Here is a 17,400-nt window from a genome sequence, read left to right on the forward strand (position 1 = left end):
GATTGATAGTTTGTATTCCAGCCTGATGGGAAAGCAGACACCAGCCTGTGTTGAGAGGTTTTGTCAGATAGAAAAGCAAATACAGTAGAAATAATTAACAATAATCAACACTAGACGCACACTAAATTCATTACATCTCTGTGTTGTGTCTACATCCATCCCAGTCAATCACCTTTTTCCTTTTTCCTTTTTTTTTTTTTTTTTGATTTGGTCTGATTTGAAACAAATCATGTGATATATGCACGACAGACATAAAAAAACATACTGAATCAATATGCTGCTTTAGAGGTTAACATACATTAGCTATAAAATAAAACCTAAGCCACACATTTATAAAAGCATTCAGACATCCTGCCAGCGACGCCCTCAGTCACTCTCCTGTTTAGTTACACAGAAAATGCTTCTTTGCTTGTACATAATATTCCACTCAGCCTATACTACTCATATTAGGTAACTACCTTACAGAGCACAGGGCTTAAGACTATTCACTCCAGTCACTGAACAACATGTGTTGTCAGAGAGTCAAAGGTAGAAGCAGAGGTTACAGCAGTACAATACTTCTCAGTGGAAAAGCCCATCAGCTGTGTTCGCTCAAACATCCTGCAAAGCAATAAGTGGAGATGCTAAAAATATTCTTGGATCCTCTCAGTTTTATGTCTGCGTGAGCATTTAAGAGCGTGTTAGTGTTTAATGCTGACTAAAGAATTGCTAATCGTCCTAAACGCCTTAGGTTACATCACAATGGCACTAACAGTAGTAAACATGGTTTCCATTGCTGGCAGGCTTCAGACACCTTTTGCTGAGCCTGGGTGGCTTTAAAGGTGGCTCTCTTCTGTCAGTCTGCAGCGCTCCACCGATGCGCCGTCTCGCTCCTCCGATGTGAAAGCTGAGACCGCAGTGGAGGGAGGATAACATACAATATTCATCACGAAGAGTGGCCAACATCTGTTGCATTTTCCTGTGTGTTTGTGTCTGTGCTTGCTCGGGTGTGTGGACGTGGGCACCAGCAGTAAAGGCGGTCAGTGACCGCTAACGTGGGTTAGCATCATATCCTTGCAGGCTCTATTTCCTTGTCCTCCAACAGGATGATGAACTGACCAAAACTCCCCTTCACCGCCTCCATATTGTCAGTGGTGCTGCCCTCCAGGATCCAACGCTTTCCTCGTGCCAGCGGCTCAAGCTCAAAGTATTTCTTTATCTGCAGAGGGGAAAAAAACAAAACATTAAAATAAATAAATAGCTCATGTTTTTATTATCTTTTCAAAGACAGAATAATGTTTATGTTTTATGTGTTCAGAGGGAAAACTATAAAAAAGCTGTTTGGTGTAGTGGTTTAAAGTCTTTCTCATCAAACCTTAATACTTTTACAGACTTAAATTTTAAGAATTAACATTTTACTTGTTTAAAAAATATAAAAAACTAAATTACACCCTTAAATCTATTGTCAACATTTCTATTGTGGGCAGTAATTTAACTTGTAGAAATAGAGCAGAGACCTGTAGAGACCAACAAAAGGAAGGAAGGAAGGAAGGAAGGAAGGAAGGAAGGAAGGAAGGAAGGAAGGAAGGAAGGAAGGAAGGAAGGAAGGAAGGGAAAATAATTGCTAGGAAAAAAAAGAGAAAGAAAGATAGAAACAAAAGAATCCGGATGATGATGGTTAATAATTTTCCATTTCGAGACTGTCTAAGAACTCTGCAAGGCACCAAATTTAGTGCTTAGATTTTCCTCCTCCATATTTCACCTGTTAAAATCACAAGATACAAGATTCCAGTCATATTTTATTAACGTTTAGACTTGATAAGACTTAAAGGTGGATTTAGATCGGTTTGAATTTGACAGCCCTGTTTTGACAATGGCATAAGCCAACAGAAAAGCCATCAGAAAAAAAAAGAAACAGTTTAACCGATGAGGACTAAATGAAACTAAGCAACAGCTTCATGTGGAAAATATTTGCCGTGTTGGCTTGGCACTGCCTTGTACAATTGTTGATTATAAGGTTCAGCTGGCTTACGCAGCTCTAGCACTCCAGAACCAGCTGTTTGGTAAAAACAAATCTCAGGCAGCAGAAACAGCTTTCCAGATCTCAACTGATTGTCCTGTAAGTTGTTAGTAAATTGGACAACTTGAAGCTGAGTGTAAAGTAAGGTTTTGCTTAAACTTTCCCCTCCTGTTTGCTTGATGACCGGTGACAAATGTGCAAGGAAGAATCTCCAATTGATTTAATAGATAGCAGATCCAGTAATAGGATGTCAGTCAGAGATTATTCAATTAAGCAGCATTCAACGGTGAGTTGAAAAGGTTTGTCAATGCTGCTCGTGTAACAAAGTAATGACTCCCAGTGTTGTCCACAAACTGTTTAATAAGTGCCAACAGTGGTCCGTGAGTCTTTAGAATTGCTGTGGATGAAGTTACTGGGGTTATTGATGGCATGATTCAGGTAATTCCACAGCAACCACAGACCTGAGCCAGTCAGAGGTGAACTTGATGGTGTGGTTTGGATCATTGTTTGGCTGCATAACAACAAGCGCACTTGAGCACAAGGTCACATTCTTCAGGATTTTTTGGTAGAGAGCAGAATTCACAAGTACATGAATGGCGGCACATTGCTGGGATGGCAACCTAAAAATAATCAGACCACATTAGATGTGTTGTTGCCACTGTTCTATGTTTGTTTGTTTGCCATGCTGTGTTAGTATGACCATAGATGCAATCGGTAAAAGCAAACCCTTTTTCTCACCAGTCAAAGTAATATTGCCCATTCAGATGCTTTTTGTGGTAAATATAGGTAGATATAGGAAAATAGACCTTTTTGCTTTTTATTCAGCAGTATTTAGATTTCTTTCAGGGATCTTTTTAATTGTTAAAATAAAAACCTCACCTGACTCAGGGTAACTAATGCCTGGATGAGTTTTCAGCTCCTTCTTGAAGAAATGATGGTACAGTAGGTTATCTAGTCCTGGGAGGGTTCATCACTGCGTCCTGATGTCCCCATTTGAAGAAAATTTCTCTTTTTAATTACGCTCTTTTTGTTTTTAGGACATGGTGTGTTGTTTTTTATAAACACGTTTTGGCCAACTTAATTTTGTAATGCTGGGTAAGTTCAGTCAGTTTTTTTGTTTGCTGTTTTTCTACGTACAGGTCTCATGATATTAGGGGCCAAGTGTGGCAAAGCCTTTGAACTTCAACCTTAAAAAAAATTGTTACTAAGCACAACAAAATCAAAATTAAGGGAGACATTACATTCCACATTGCGTCAGGTTGTTGATTTTTTATTTTTTATTTTACTCAAGGCTGTATTTGTTTAATATTAAACTTGTCTTAAAAACCTGAAATTGTTTAAAATGCTATTACATCCAAGCTAAATATATTTATTTAGTAAATATATTTATTTTTTATATTTCTAAAAAACATTCTTAAGATTTTAATGAACTAAATAATTTTAAGCCAGTAGGTCAGTATCTGATGCAGACCGACATCACAGCCTTGCAGGTTGTGTCCTGACTTTAACCGGTCTATTGATCCTTGGTGGTGGGTGTTTCCATCACATAAAAAGCACTGAATTATTTTGCTGAAACAAAAAATATTGAAACCAACAAATCCTATCAGTGTATTCCTCAAAAGTTCTGATGGAAAAAAGCCCTGAATGAACATTAATACACATCCAAGACATGAATCTGACTCCACTTAGTCTCTGTGTAGAATTTTCAGTTATTTAAAAGTATTCTAAATCTAAATCCTGTCTTTTAAATAGAAAAAAAAATTAGCGTTTGTATAATGTTAGATATTGTCTTACATTATATTTTAAAATGAAGACGAAGCATTTTGACAGCAGATGCATAAAAAACAGATGTATAACTTCCAACAGAATACACTAAAGACCAGGAAACCCACATGGACACCCATCACACAGCCAAATGACTTTTCAACTTCAAGTGAAATTGCTTTTGTCTAGACTGTGCAGTGCTGTCTAGCTGTGCCATGGTGTGTGGCATGAAGAGGATGGGAAGGAGGAGGAAGGGGGATGTATTCTTTGTGTCTGCCTAAACCCAGCCAGCCGTGCCAGCGAGTGGGAGAGTGAGTGCCGTCTCTGCCCCCCTGAGCAGAGTCTGTGTTCTGGTGTAATGTGAGTTTAATGACAGATTAAGTCACCTCAGCCGCGTTTGGCTCAGAAGCCTGGCTAGAAAGCTGAGTGGACCCAAACAGTGTTAACAAATCTGTCTGGGTAACTTGAGCTGCCCTAGTCCAGGCTGTAGCCCCAGACCTAGACTGCAGACGATGTGCCTGGCTGCCTGTCTGGCTGGCTGGTTGACTCGCCTGCCTGTAGCCAAGGCCCTCTTCTGGAAGACACTGGCCCCTGCACTGGCAGACAGTCAAAAGGCCAAAAGTGACCTCTGTGCAAGTGTAGACAGGCTTGGGCTTCTCTCACTTCCCCTACTGGCCTCATGGGCCAGCTGAACATACCAGGAAGCATCTACCAGCCTCATATAAAAAACATAATTCATGCAACTTATGAAATTATTGTCTTAAATAACTTTAGTTAATGTTAACTGACAATGACTTTAAAAGGGCTAGCTTCAATAAGAACCTGGAGATTTAACTCCAACAACAGACGGAGAGGGCCTGCTGTTGAAAACAAGTGTCAGTTTTTACATGCCTAAGGAACCCCATGACCTAACAGCCTGTGTGTATGCACTCTGAAAGTCAACAAGTGTGGCCAAAACCAGTTTCCTTGAGATTAAGTCCTCCTAAGCACACTTATGCTTGCTTAAGGAATTGCGTGAGGCAGTGGGATGGGTAAGCCAAACAAGACGTGGGTTGCCAGATGGCTGTGAGGATGACCACTGGGTCATCCACTCTAGCTTCTTCTAGGTCATTCAGTCCAGGGGCCTCACAATGTACATAGGGGAAAGAAGCTTATGCATAAATAAGAATAGAAAAGTATCTGATAACACAGAAATCAGACCAAAGAAAATATAATAGATAATGCAAGATCAACAACTTTAGCCAAGATGAAAGTTTTGCACCTGCCAAACCTTGGAGATTAGATATGGCGTGGTTCTGTTTTTTTTCTTCTCTTCAACATCACAAGATCAAGTAACTTAAGCATTTCAATAAAGAAAAAAAAAGTTTATTTACACTTTAACACCTGGTATGGATGGAGACTTCAAGTAAATTTCACTACACACTCTGACTTTAAAGGAGGAGGTTGAGGTGCTAGGCAACTTTGCAAAGTATGTCAAGTTATCTAAATCTGTCTCCAGGGAATCTGTAAGACAGCAACTGAAATAAACTTGGCTTAGGAGTCTGTCAACTTGCTCTACAAGCATTTAAAGCTGTCATCATAAATTTTACAAGTGGATTAAAATAACCTACCCAGAAATGACCACGATAGAATGCGGTATCGTGAAAAATGTCATTAGATATTTATCATTTAATTTGAAAATTTTTGACCCAGTAGCAACATGGTTAGTCAGCTAAGCTTAAGCTTCAACTCTGGCAGGAATACCTCAGGCTACTTAAGATGGCAATGGGGCATGCATGGCACGTGCTTCCAGTAGCTCCATGACTTATGCCAGATTACTTCATGTAATGGCCACAGTTGGCATCGTGCCAAGTCAAGAGGATATCGTGGCAGAATTAAAAGAGCTTTAATGGCTCTCGACAGAGCTTTGTTCTGGCCTCCTGATCAACTAAACTAACCAGAGACAGGAGCCTTAAAAAGGTCTAAAGAATCAAGAGACTCATTTATAGACCAGGCAAAATGGACTCCACTAACAGATATACTACACCTTTCTCTATTGGGGTAAAATAGAGCTTCTTCAAAAGGTGAACCTCTACATTTACCGGTCCTTCTTAGGTTTGACCGTCACCTACAATCATGACTTAATAAATGGCTGAAACAAACTTCCACTGGTGACCAGCCTAAGCTTCGGAGATAAAAACAGCCGCTTGCTTCATTTCAAAATGGGTTGTTTGAGGAGATTGATCAGTTTGCCTCCTCAATACCTTCCTTCTGAGGTTTCCCAGGCACTTCACACTAAGAGGGGACCCCTTTGGTCTGGGAAAGCCTGGTATTAATGAGCTAGAGATTTTAACTAAAAAGAGAGCGGTCTTAATTACTCCCTAAAAAATGTTCAACCTCCATGATTTTAAAATGAATAAGAGGAAAACAATGAAGAGATGGATTGACTAATAAAATATCTGTCTAATGCACAAAAGACAATCAAACTTGGCAACCACTGGTGCCACCTCAGATTTATTATATGAAACCAGAGCCTGAAAATATATGACATAAAGGTAAACACTGTGGTGACGACAAATCTATTTCAGGATTGAACAGCCATCAGCTGCTTTAGGTTCACAAATAGTGAATTCAGGTTTGAATCCACAGCTCTAGTTCTGGAATCAATACTTGAAATAGGTGTCTAGGTTTGGTAGTAATCATATGTGCTATAAAATGCATATAGGATCATGCTGGACAAAAATTCCTACTGTGGTTTATTGTTTTTGGAGAAGTTGAACTCTACAGTCAGTTCTTGCAGAGGGTAACAGGGAAGCCAGATGGAACAGATGCATATCTGCTGGACAAACTCTGCAGCAGAAAGGTATTGTGAAAGAGAGCCTCAATGACGTCCACTGTCAGCTTTTAATATCTCATTTGGGACTGGCTGTTTTGCTGAGTTGAGCTCTGCTAGATGCATGAGGTTCCAAAGGCCTAAATAACTGCCAGGACTAAATTGAATCATAAAACTGAAAATGCCTTACTTTTTAAGTGATACATTTTCAGTTGTAGGAACAGCAATTTCAAAATCTTGATTTTGAGTTAAAACTAAGAAGACATCAAACAAGGAAATAATTTCTGCAAACGGCTGCTGAAGTTCAGAAAGCTACAGGATTTACTTGATAAAAGAAATGTCATTATAAGATCCAAGATACAGTCCATGTGTGGTGTTACCATGGGTGTGACCAAAGATCACTTGTTTCCCAAGCTTTACGGTTGTGTTAAAGCATCTTGGTACAAGTAAGCTTTATGACTGGAGAAGGAAGAATTAAGAGTCTCTTCACAAGGGAAAGTGGCATACTCAAATATCCAAGACAATCAATTACACCATCCCTTGACATGTTGGCCCCTGTGAAGATATCAGTCACTTGGAAAGTGCTCCACACTGGCGACTGCATTGAAATGGAAGGGTAATATGAGATCCTCTTAACTTATAATAGATATGCTTCTGTTTGGTTTTCCGGCTAACCTAAAGAGTTTTAAAGACATGAGAGGGGCTGAAGGTCCCCAGGAGAGGAACACTTAGGAAGCTCGTGAAAAAACAAACACTGCACCACAAACTGCTGGAGGTGTCAAATGAAACGGCCCACTGGTCAGTAAGTAAAACCTAAAGCCTATTTAAGCATGGGGGTAACACCTTCAATTATGGACCAAAGGTTGTGATTCTTAAGGGATTACTGTCACGGGTCTTACTCTTTGTAGATACAGTAATAGCCCAATCACCTGTTTAGTGAAAGTGTTTGCTTTAGCAGAGATATAATGTATAAAGAAGGAGACCAATTTTTGTTTTTTGTTTCTTGAACAAGTCTCCTTTTACCTTTCTCTAGTTTACTTACCTCTTGGCATGAACAGCTTCTTTCAAAGTGTTATAATATTACTTTAATGTGTTGATCAACTTTGTGGAAAAAAGGCTAAAAAAAACTTTATTAAAATGAAGTGCAGATGTGAAGTTAAAAACTTAAATGTTGCTTTAAAATGATACATGTTTTGATTTTTCTCTTCTTATATGTCCTAATAATATTATATATTTTTTTAGATTTTCTTCCACTATATACACAGTTATTGTTCCATTCAGTCCTAAGGCCACTGAATAATTTTCTTAATAGAAGAAAAACACACATTTTCAAAGTTAAATGATCTAATTTCCCTCCAGAATAAAGTATTCCTGAGATACATTAAAATCTATTATGCCAATATTTAGTTTGCAGAACAAAATCATATCATAAACAAAGTCTAAATTTCCCCGTCCCCTAATAAGGTGTGTAACTACAGTACAGCATAAAAACAAGTTTCCATAGATCATACTGTAAGGAGCTCAATAAGACTTCTGCTATTTGACACTGCCGAATGAATCTCCTTTATGCAACAATAATAGAGTAAACATGTTCTTTCTGATTCCACAGGTGTACCAGCAGCAAAGTGAAAGGCAAATTGAGATACGCAGACACACACATAGGCTTGTCCCGATCCGATCCACGTATCGGATCGGGACGCCGACATTGGCAAAAAAATGCGTATCGGCAAAACATGTAAAATGCCGATCCAGACTGCCGATCCAGTTTTTAAAAAAAAATCTGGTCCGTATTTTCCAGTTTCGCCGATTGAAACGATCCATTCCACTATTTTGCGCCAGTGTTCCCCTGTTTTGCATTTTTATTAAAACTTACAGTAATACTTGCACCTTTAACTGTTTACGGTTTTACTGCTCACTGTGCAATATCAGATTGCTATTCATAATTTTGTCCAGTTTATGTTTATCTCTTAATAAACAGGTAAGTTTGTTGTTACCAAGCATTGTGTTTTATTCAATCTCACCTAATTTAGCTGGCTAGATATTATCAAGAGTACTAAAACCCTTTTCAACATGAGTCTTACAACTAAGGCTAAATACTTTAACTTAAACTTAAACTCGGATAGGCTGGTATCGGCCAGTATCGGTATCGGATCGGAAGTGCAAAAACCTGGATCGGGACATCTCTACACACACATACCTAAAAACTTAGGGGGGCTACACAGTAAGAGAACATTACAATGTACTATACACTATAATGTACATTTATGTAAAAAAAAAAAAAAAAAAAGAAAGATATGCTCTGATTAAAGAGTGCACGACTGACAGTCAGATAATTACAAAAAGTATAAAATGCACATGTATATTTGCTCATTTAAAACAACAAGCGATTTACAAAGAATTGGTTTGTATTTTCCTTTAACAGCAGGGATGTAAAAACCTTTAGGGTTTGTCTGCAGCAGTGATGGTTTTAAAGCATAACAGCTCCTGGAAGGAAGGATCTATGATGATGCCCTTTTTTATTTCTAAGGTGCTTCAGTCTGTCAAATGAGACAATTTCAGAAAAGCATACAAATATTTCAGTTATTTCTAGTGTCAAACATTCACCATATATATTTTTAAAAAAAGCTGGCATATCCAAGCCTTATACAATCTACTATAAAGATTCCAGTTTGTTGATGTTTATGATGAATCTCACAAACTGAAGGTACTACAGGGCTAAATTGTTGTTTGATTTTTTTCCTTTATAACAAAACCTACTTTTGTTAAAATTAATAAGAGCTCATGTTACATTTCTTAGGTTAGATATATCTATACAGATATCCAAACAAATCAGAAAAGTTAACTCCAGCATGCCTTGATTTTCTGCTTCTAAATTTAAAAAATACATTGTTTCCATCTTTAACCCAGATGAACTCAACGAGATTTGCTTGATAAACTCATTCATTTGATTTACATGAATTTGCCCTCAGTTACCAGGATATTTCTTTTTCAGCCGCATGAGTAGGTTTCTATTGCTACTTGCATTTGCTTGTATTATTTAAACAAACATCAAAATGTCCTGTTCACAGTGATGCAGATAAAAAAGTCATCCTATAGGATTAATTATATAGGATTAATAGTTTATCATCAACAAACTTAATCAATATAAAACCTTAAGCTGATTAAAAAACGCTCTGAAAGTTGTTCTGATAAAAGAAATTGCAGGAGACATAATAGTTCTCAGATATAATCTTCTCAACAGTTAGTATTTGTAGGCCAAAATCTTAAATTTAAGGTTTTTTGCATTAAATAAAACATGCTGCACATTTGTAAATGAAGAAGCATGACAAGAGGAAGAGCAGGTTTCATTTTTCACTTGCTGTGGAAATCGTAAAGGCTTTGAAAGTGGGTAAAGAGAGACGGGGGCGCCTTGTAAACCAAGTCCTTGTGTCACAGTAAAAAATATCTGGGCAGCCTTTAGATTTACGGTTCTGTTCCCCACAGGTGAGACCAAGGATTCTCCCCTGGGCTCACCTCAGTGCAGGTCAAAGTGATTCACTTGCAGGACTCTTTGCTTCAAAGGAAACTCATTACTGCCAGATCAGATCCATCCTCCATGGTGCTGCAAATCATTGATGCACAAGGGACACAGACGAATTGCTATAGCGAGCTCTTTGGAACAATACTACTGTATATACGCTCCAGAATTTTGCTCCTTCCTTTTATACTGCAAATTTAAGAATCGGTTAAAATCGCTGCAGCCTCCCCCATTAATAATAATGACTTTAAAATGAAATAGGTAGCAGCAGATGTAGAATGCTTTTGCAAAACTTCTCTCCATCACCTTTCATCAGATTCCAACAGAATCATAAAGGTCCTTTAATGTTTCTGTTTTTTAAATCAACAATTTTGATTCACTTGTAAACATTAAGTAGTCAGCAGTATGTTAGAAACAGAAAAGAATTGTATCTTTGAAGTTACATCTTGATTTGATATTGACATAATCTTGTCTAGGGAAAGATCACCCATTAAACAACAATGAACTGGTCACATTATTATTCTGACAATTAATTTCTTCTTAACATTTAAGTCAAAATATATTTTGGTAAGAATCTGGGCAAACTACTGTCTAGAAGCACAAATGAGTTTTGGTACAGAGAGTTGGGGTGAAAGGGAAAAAAATTGAATCCACTCACCAATGAAAAACATGTTGCAGATTAAGTGTCTTGGCACGGCTGCTTAGCATAACTTGACCTTTTACAATAAAAGAGTTAAGAGAGAAACGTGCACAGTTGGAAACAGGGTGCCCGTGTTTTGCCCTGTTGAACTAAAGATAAAGTAACTCAATTTATTTAAAGCCGAAAGCTCCCTGACAAGGAACATCTGGTCTATGGGACTTAAACTGGTGAGCTGGCACTCTGCCCGCGCTCCCCTGCTGCAGGGCCCAATGTGCCAACGCCTTCACTGGAGGCCTGCCTTTCTGTCCTCTTCTTCTCAAGAAGCCTGCCGTGCTGTAGCAGGCCACACAGAGGGCCTTCAAAATGCAGGCGGTCTGTCACAAGTCACCCCTCCTCCTCGCTATCTACCCTTCTCACTCTGAGGCCCCCTTTTTACGCTCCAGTCCTAAAGTCAACCAGCTTGAAAGTTTCTGCAGGCTCCTGCTTTAACACACTGCTCTACAATCAAAGCCTGGCCTGTCTGCTGAAGATTTCAGCCATGAATTGAGCTGGACTCTGTAAAAGTGCTCACATAGGACCATCCGCTAGCACGCTCAAGGCATCATGACTTTAAATTCAATTTTTCAGTGATTTTATACTTGATTTTCTATAGACTTTCTTTAACTTCTTATATCAAGTATTCTTTAAATGTTGAGATTTATCTTAAATGTATTATTAAATTTCTTAAAAATTGCTTTTACATTGCAATATATGTGATATCTATGGATATTTCTTTAGGTGTGTTTTTTTATTACTTATATATTATTAAACATAAATAAAAATGAGCTATATCTGACAATTTCAAAAGATATACATTGTCTGCTATAATTTTATATAATACTATAAATCCACGCTTCTCATTTATTTCATTTTTAGCTGTGATTTTAAACGCCACAGTGCTGCAATTTGTGTCAGGTTTGGAAGTGTAGAGCAGCGAGACTCCAATTAGGGGCTAAATATCTTATTATGCAGTGAGCTTGTTGTTCTTGGAATGTACCAATAACCAACTATTACATGTCATATGGTCCCTTACGATATTAGCATTTTGTACAGCACAATGATACTATGATGAAGATATTTTCTTGAATAGGCCTCCTTGAAAAATAATTAATGACTTACAGAAACATTATTGTGTTTGTTGTATCTTTACATCGTCTTGAGTGGTACCTACCAAGGGTGCAATGCTTTGCCCTGTTTATGTTTGAGCTTTAAACTCTTATTCTTGAAAGAATAAAAAAATATGATTTCCTACTTTGATCTAGTTCTTGATTTCATATTGTTGCTCCAGGTTAAATAAAATTTAGTTGTCAAAAGCTGACATGTACAGACATAGATAAAAAGATAACAGTTAGAAGAAGACAAAAGTTTAGAAGTCATTTTAACAAATTTAGCAGAACAAAAGGGGATAAAAAAAAATCTAATGAAGTTTTTTGGGGGGAAAGAGTCTGTGGATCTCCAGAGCTTTTGGAATGTAAATAGTGAATTGCAAAGGGTCATTGAATTTCAAAGTTTCCCCATGCTGGAGCAAATGTTTGAACTTCTAATAAAATGTGACAGCTCTAATGGGTGATCTGAGCGATATAATGAAACCATTGCCTTTGTTTATAACCCTCAGCCCATGATAAATTCCAGCACTTTCAGCAAAGTCCAATAACTGATGCAGTCTTTGTGTATGTGTGTAGTTCTTTATGGTTTGAGAATGAATTATAAGATTCAATGTCTTTTTTTCTATACAAAATGTCAATATTTCTGAACAAATAATTTGATCCATTAAGGCATTGCTACTGCCTGTTAATTGACACCATTAAGTTCACACAGACATCAGAGGTCTTTCCCTAACAAAGGCTGCCATACATTAACTCCATTTGACCCAGCTCCGACAGATAAAAGAGGTATGACATTGTTTTCTTTCACTTAATTTTGCATAACCAAGTAGCCTTTGGTAATGAAATACTGTGGAAAAAAAGATCTAACGTCTACAGGAGATGGATGCAATTCTTCTAGAATTCCTGAATTTAGAAACCAGTTCTGTGGCATCAAACTTTAGAGGGAAAAAACTGTCATTCTGAGTTGTGAAAAGAGTACATTTCAATAGATGAAAAACCTCAATGGAAGAGAACCCCCCGGAGATTCCCAGCGTTTGATCCATGTGAGTCAGCACTGGATCCTGGGGGTCAAATCACATGCTGAATAGGCTTTTCGGAAGTCTTGTTCTAGCTAGTGGCGGCCGGTCGTCCGACCCTGCTTGACCAGAAGACAAAGGGAAGGCCAGTATCCACAATTGGGGTGGGGGCATTCTTTTCTCCTCCAGTGGAAAGTCCTGTCCTGAATAGGGTCTGGCAGGCTGAATTGCGTTCCACATCGATTTTGAGAGTGAAGACCCACTGGGGTCAGGGTTCAGCAGCATTTGATGCAGGCTATGGGAAAAGGCGTGCACAGTGCCCGTACAACCTGCCAAATGCCCTCTCACCCAAAGTGCCCCTTAACCTCCCACAGGGACAGACCACCAGCCCAGGAATGACAAGACGAGAAAGGCTGTATGGGTGGGAAAAGAAGAAAAAGTGCAGATCAAGGTGGGCGGGAAGAGTGCACTGGCAGGATAGACAAAGATGTAAGAGAGATAAACCTTCAAAGAAATCAGAAGTTTCTAAGTAACTTAACATATTGCGCTTCCAAGGTCTCACACATTCTCAAGAGGGTAATTATGCATCTTGACGGATTTTCCAAACCTTACCTCCTCGGCCAGGATGGATCAAACACTTGGTACAAGTCTGTAAGATCTCTTATGACTCTAAGGGCATGAAGTTCTTCTTCGTAATCAATCACAGACTACACATGAAAACAGAAGTTGATAGGCACTTTGGAAGTGTATGCTACAGGACCTTTTATTGGCTATATTTACAAGCTGAAACATCTGAAGACGCAGTGTTCTTTTTCTCAGCTGTGTGTGGGTGGAGAATTTGGGAGACTATCTAGAAACATCAAATAATCCCTAAAAATATACCATCTATATTGTGCCTTCAGGTAGTTTTTACAGTAGCAATGGTCTTGAAAAACCCTCAAACATTTGAGCATTTTGTCATGGATCTCCATGGGTATGGTGTGCAGCATTACTTTTTGTCACACAGTGGTTTTAAATAAGTTTTCCATCATACCAGTCCTATGGCTTCCTAGTCTGTTTCATCAGATACTAAAGAAGATTCACAGCGATCAAAGGTCTCTCCAGCTACATGAGAGCTGGTTTTGTCACCCTACACTTAAATGGAAACTACAGGTACACCAATTATTATTCTAATTAGTGAAGGCTTCCTTATAAGTACAGTTGTCATGCCAAGAAACTAGAGCAGCTGGTATGTAAAGCAGCAGAGTGCAAGCTACAGTAGCGACCAAAGCCTATAGTTTGCCAGTCCATTCAGGTAGTGTTTAAACCAAGGGCTGAACTTTCTAAACAGGATAGTACTCTGCATAATACAACATTTATTTTAAAACTCTACTGGATTCAGCAGGCATTAGTTCTACAATTTAATCCAGACTTTTACTTAAATCATTTGTGCAAAACTAGCGCTAGCTGTTTTAGCTGACAGCAGCTTGAAATTTATGTTCTCACTTTACAATAAAGCAGATTTTTTTTTTCAATAGCTAAAATGAATAACTAAAAAAATATAATGAATGTATGTCAACTCAAGTCTTCTATTTGTCTTAGTCAATTCCCAGTAATCAATATATAAGGTTTGAGCTTCAGAAATGCAATAATTCCTGCTGGTCTGCTTCAAGTTGAAGAAATTACATAAATTTGAATTTTTTTTATTTTTTCATGTTAATGGGCTTCAGTTCTTCTTTCAGATGAAGGAATCTGTCAAATGTGTTTCAGAAACAGACTATTGTGAGAACCAACCTGATTGGACCGTTATGAAGAACAGCTTCACCCGCCTAAGCTGTGGACCTCTGTAGCTCCACCACAGTTACCTCAGGCCACTCCTTGATTAGTTCCCTCCCTACCTTGTTCATATGTTCGTAGTTATTTTTACATAACGAAGACAATGGAATTATGGATTATTATGTTTCTGATTATCAAATAAGTACAAGTTAAATATGCTGCAGGATTCGATTGTGAGGTCATGAAATGTGAAAACTTCCAATTGTCTGAAAGTAGTAGCAATTCGTTATTTTTCCGACAGTGATCCAGGCTCGATAGTGGTAGAAAAACAACTACACAGGACACACCAGACTAACACACAAGGTTAGATCATATAAATAAAATACTTATTAGGGATGGTTTAAATATAATTTCAGGTCTAGGTCATATTAGGAGATGGAAGGACTAGATAAGCTAGCTTCTAAGACCTTTGTTGCAAAATGTATAAATGAGAAACTGCTGTCCGGTTTACTTCACCATGTGAGCTAGGAAAAAAATGACCGGGGTCAGACAAAACCTACCATATGATATAATTCTACTTTACAAAGAGAAGTAACAATTCAAAAATGAACGGCAGTCCATTGTCCATACAGCTTAATTGTTAAAGTGTCCTCTTGGACATTCAAGCTGTCAGCACTGCCTTTAACAGGGAGAATGGAGCCATCTAACTGCATATGGTGAGGCCACAGGCTCGCTGGAGACACCTCTTAAAATTTATCACGCGCTGCTTTACATGGAATGTCACACTTCAGGGTGCAATACAGTTCACCTAATCAACTGACAGCAGGCCACAGAAAACACACTCACAAACTGCACCGGATATTCTGCAGCTTGAGCATAATGAATACAAACATGTCTGCGTCTGATAAGGTGCTTCATTTAGAGGATGTTCTGGAGTTTCTGAAACATGAAAGTGGGAGACTAGAAGCTTTCTTCTATCTTTTCCAATTTCTACAGCAAATTCTCCAACCTGATTACCTATTTTCCTGAAAAATATGACATCACGTTTATTGCAACTTGCATAAAGTGAATCGGTGTGCTGCTACCAAAGTGCAAACAGGATGTTAAAAATTACTCATAAAACCGAAGATCAAAGGAAAACAAGAACAGTGAAGAGCTATTTTACATATCTAGAGGAAGGAATGCCCTTACTTAAGAAGCCAACACCTCATAAAGAGAGAAAAACTCCCTGGGTGATTTTGTTTAGGCTTGCAGGCTGTAGACATTTGACAAATACCCTGTAAATGAACCCAAATTTATTCATCCATTTGTTTCAAGAAGTAAATTGGAATTGAGGTTCATCAAACTTATCAATTTAATATTAACAAATTTCCAGAATGTTTTTAAATATCTCAGTTAATCTAAGTCCATTATACTCAAATGTGATGCATTTTTTCTGCATGTCCAGGATTCATAGTTAGTTTGCAATGAGCCCTAAAACTGCACATATTTTCACCCCCACGAAATTCATCCATTACAGACAAAGATTTATATTTGTTAATTTAAGGATGCACATTTCATAAGCCATTGCAGTTTTTTACTACATTAACCATAGAATTAAGCTAACTACCCTCGCCGGATGAAAAAAACTTTGCAGATTTAGTGTCTTGACACGACTGCTAACCAGTGTGTATTAAAGCATTGTGGTGTAACATATAAGCATTTTGATTTGTAAATACCTTTTTACTGAATCCTTAAATAAGACTTTTCAACAACTTTCCATATTTTCTTATTAAATATACATGTAATATGTTTTAAAGGCTTCCATTGTTGAGGTAAGGTGTACTTGTTTTCTTTTCAGCCATAAAAAGATTGTTTACAAGACCAAGCTGAAAACATTGATTACAGACTTGCTTACTTAGGTCCCAGAAAACACTGAATACCTAGAGGGAGCTCCCTTTGTGTAAATTACTGCATCAGTGAGGCAATCACCTTGTCTCTTCTCGGTTCCTCTTACCTTCTTAAAGTTAGAGTAGAGGATGTTTGCAAATTTTTGAAAAGCACATGCACAACCTTGTACCACTCCTTAGAGGGAGCGCCTATTAAACGTGTGCAAGAGCATGCACAAGCCAATTTCTCCTTGTGAACACAAAAAGTTGCTGTTTGCCCATAAAAAAGATAAATAAATCAATAATCAAATAACACTATTCTTTAGAATCAGAGTTTTTGGCTTATGCTGGATAATTTTAACAACTCCCTGAAGGACACCACCAGAACAGTAGTCTTCCCCATGGTTTGTGTAGGCTGTAATATGACCAACATCCAACACTTCTGTGTTAAAAAATATATTTGCACTAGTTATATGAAATGTTCTAATGCTTTGAGAAACTGGATTTTGATAATTATTCTATTGTCTTTAACCTATAATCTTCAAAATTATGAGAAATAAATTGAAACACACCCCAAAAAATTACAATTTCACTATTACAATTTTGTATTCAATCTACATTATGAAAGCGTTTTGTTCTTTTTGCAATTCCAGACTTTGAGGTCTAATGTTTGGCACCTTTTAAATGTATTCCTGCTTCCACACGCCTGAATCAAATGAATGAATTACATTCTCTGTTCTACAAATTCCTGCTTATTATTTAATTATTTCACTCAGGTATATGTCTCTACTTTAACACACCCAGGACACCAAACACACCTTAAGGAGTGTAACAGATGAAACCTGATATACAGATTTCACTCTTTGAATTTATCAACTGCAGTG

The 17,400-nt window shown here is 37.8% G+C and overlaps 1 protein-coding gene across 2 annotated transcripts in view; it reads right to left on the reverse strand.

Moving 5' to 3' along the window:
* Window positions 1-7: 7 nt before the first annotated feature.
* Window positions 8-17,400, reverse strand: part of arl15 (ADP ribosylation factor like GTPase 15) — a 123,653-nt gene continuing 106,260 nt past the window's right edge. For both annotated transcript variants that reach the window (XM_015400868.1, XM_015400867.1), the window contains exon 5: window positions 8-1,198. In XM_015400868.1, the coding sequence (XP_015256354.1) occupies window positions 1,046-1,198 (153 nt within the window). In that variant the 3' untranslated portion in view covers window positions 8-1,045. The remainder of the gene's footprint in view (window positions 1,199-17,400) is intronic.

This window comes from Cyprinodon variegatus, unplaced genomic scaffold (assembly GCF_000732505.1).
Source record: "Cyprinodon variegatus isolate N-32 unplaced genomic scaffold, C_variegatus-1.0 Scaffold1156, whole genome shotgun sequence".
Taxonomy (NCBI): domain Eukaryota; kingdom Metazoa; phylum Chordata; class Actinopteri; order Cyprinodontiformes; family Cyprinodontidae; genus Cyprinodon; species Cyprinodon variegatus.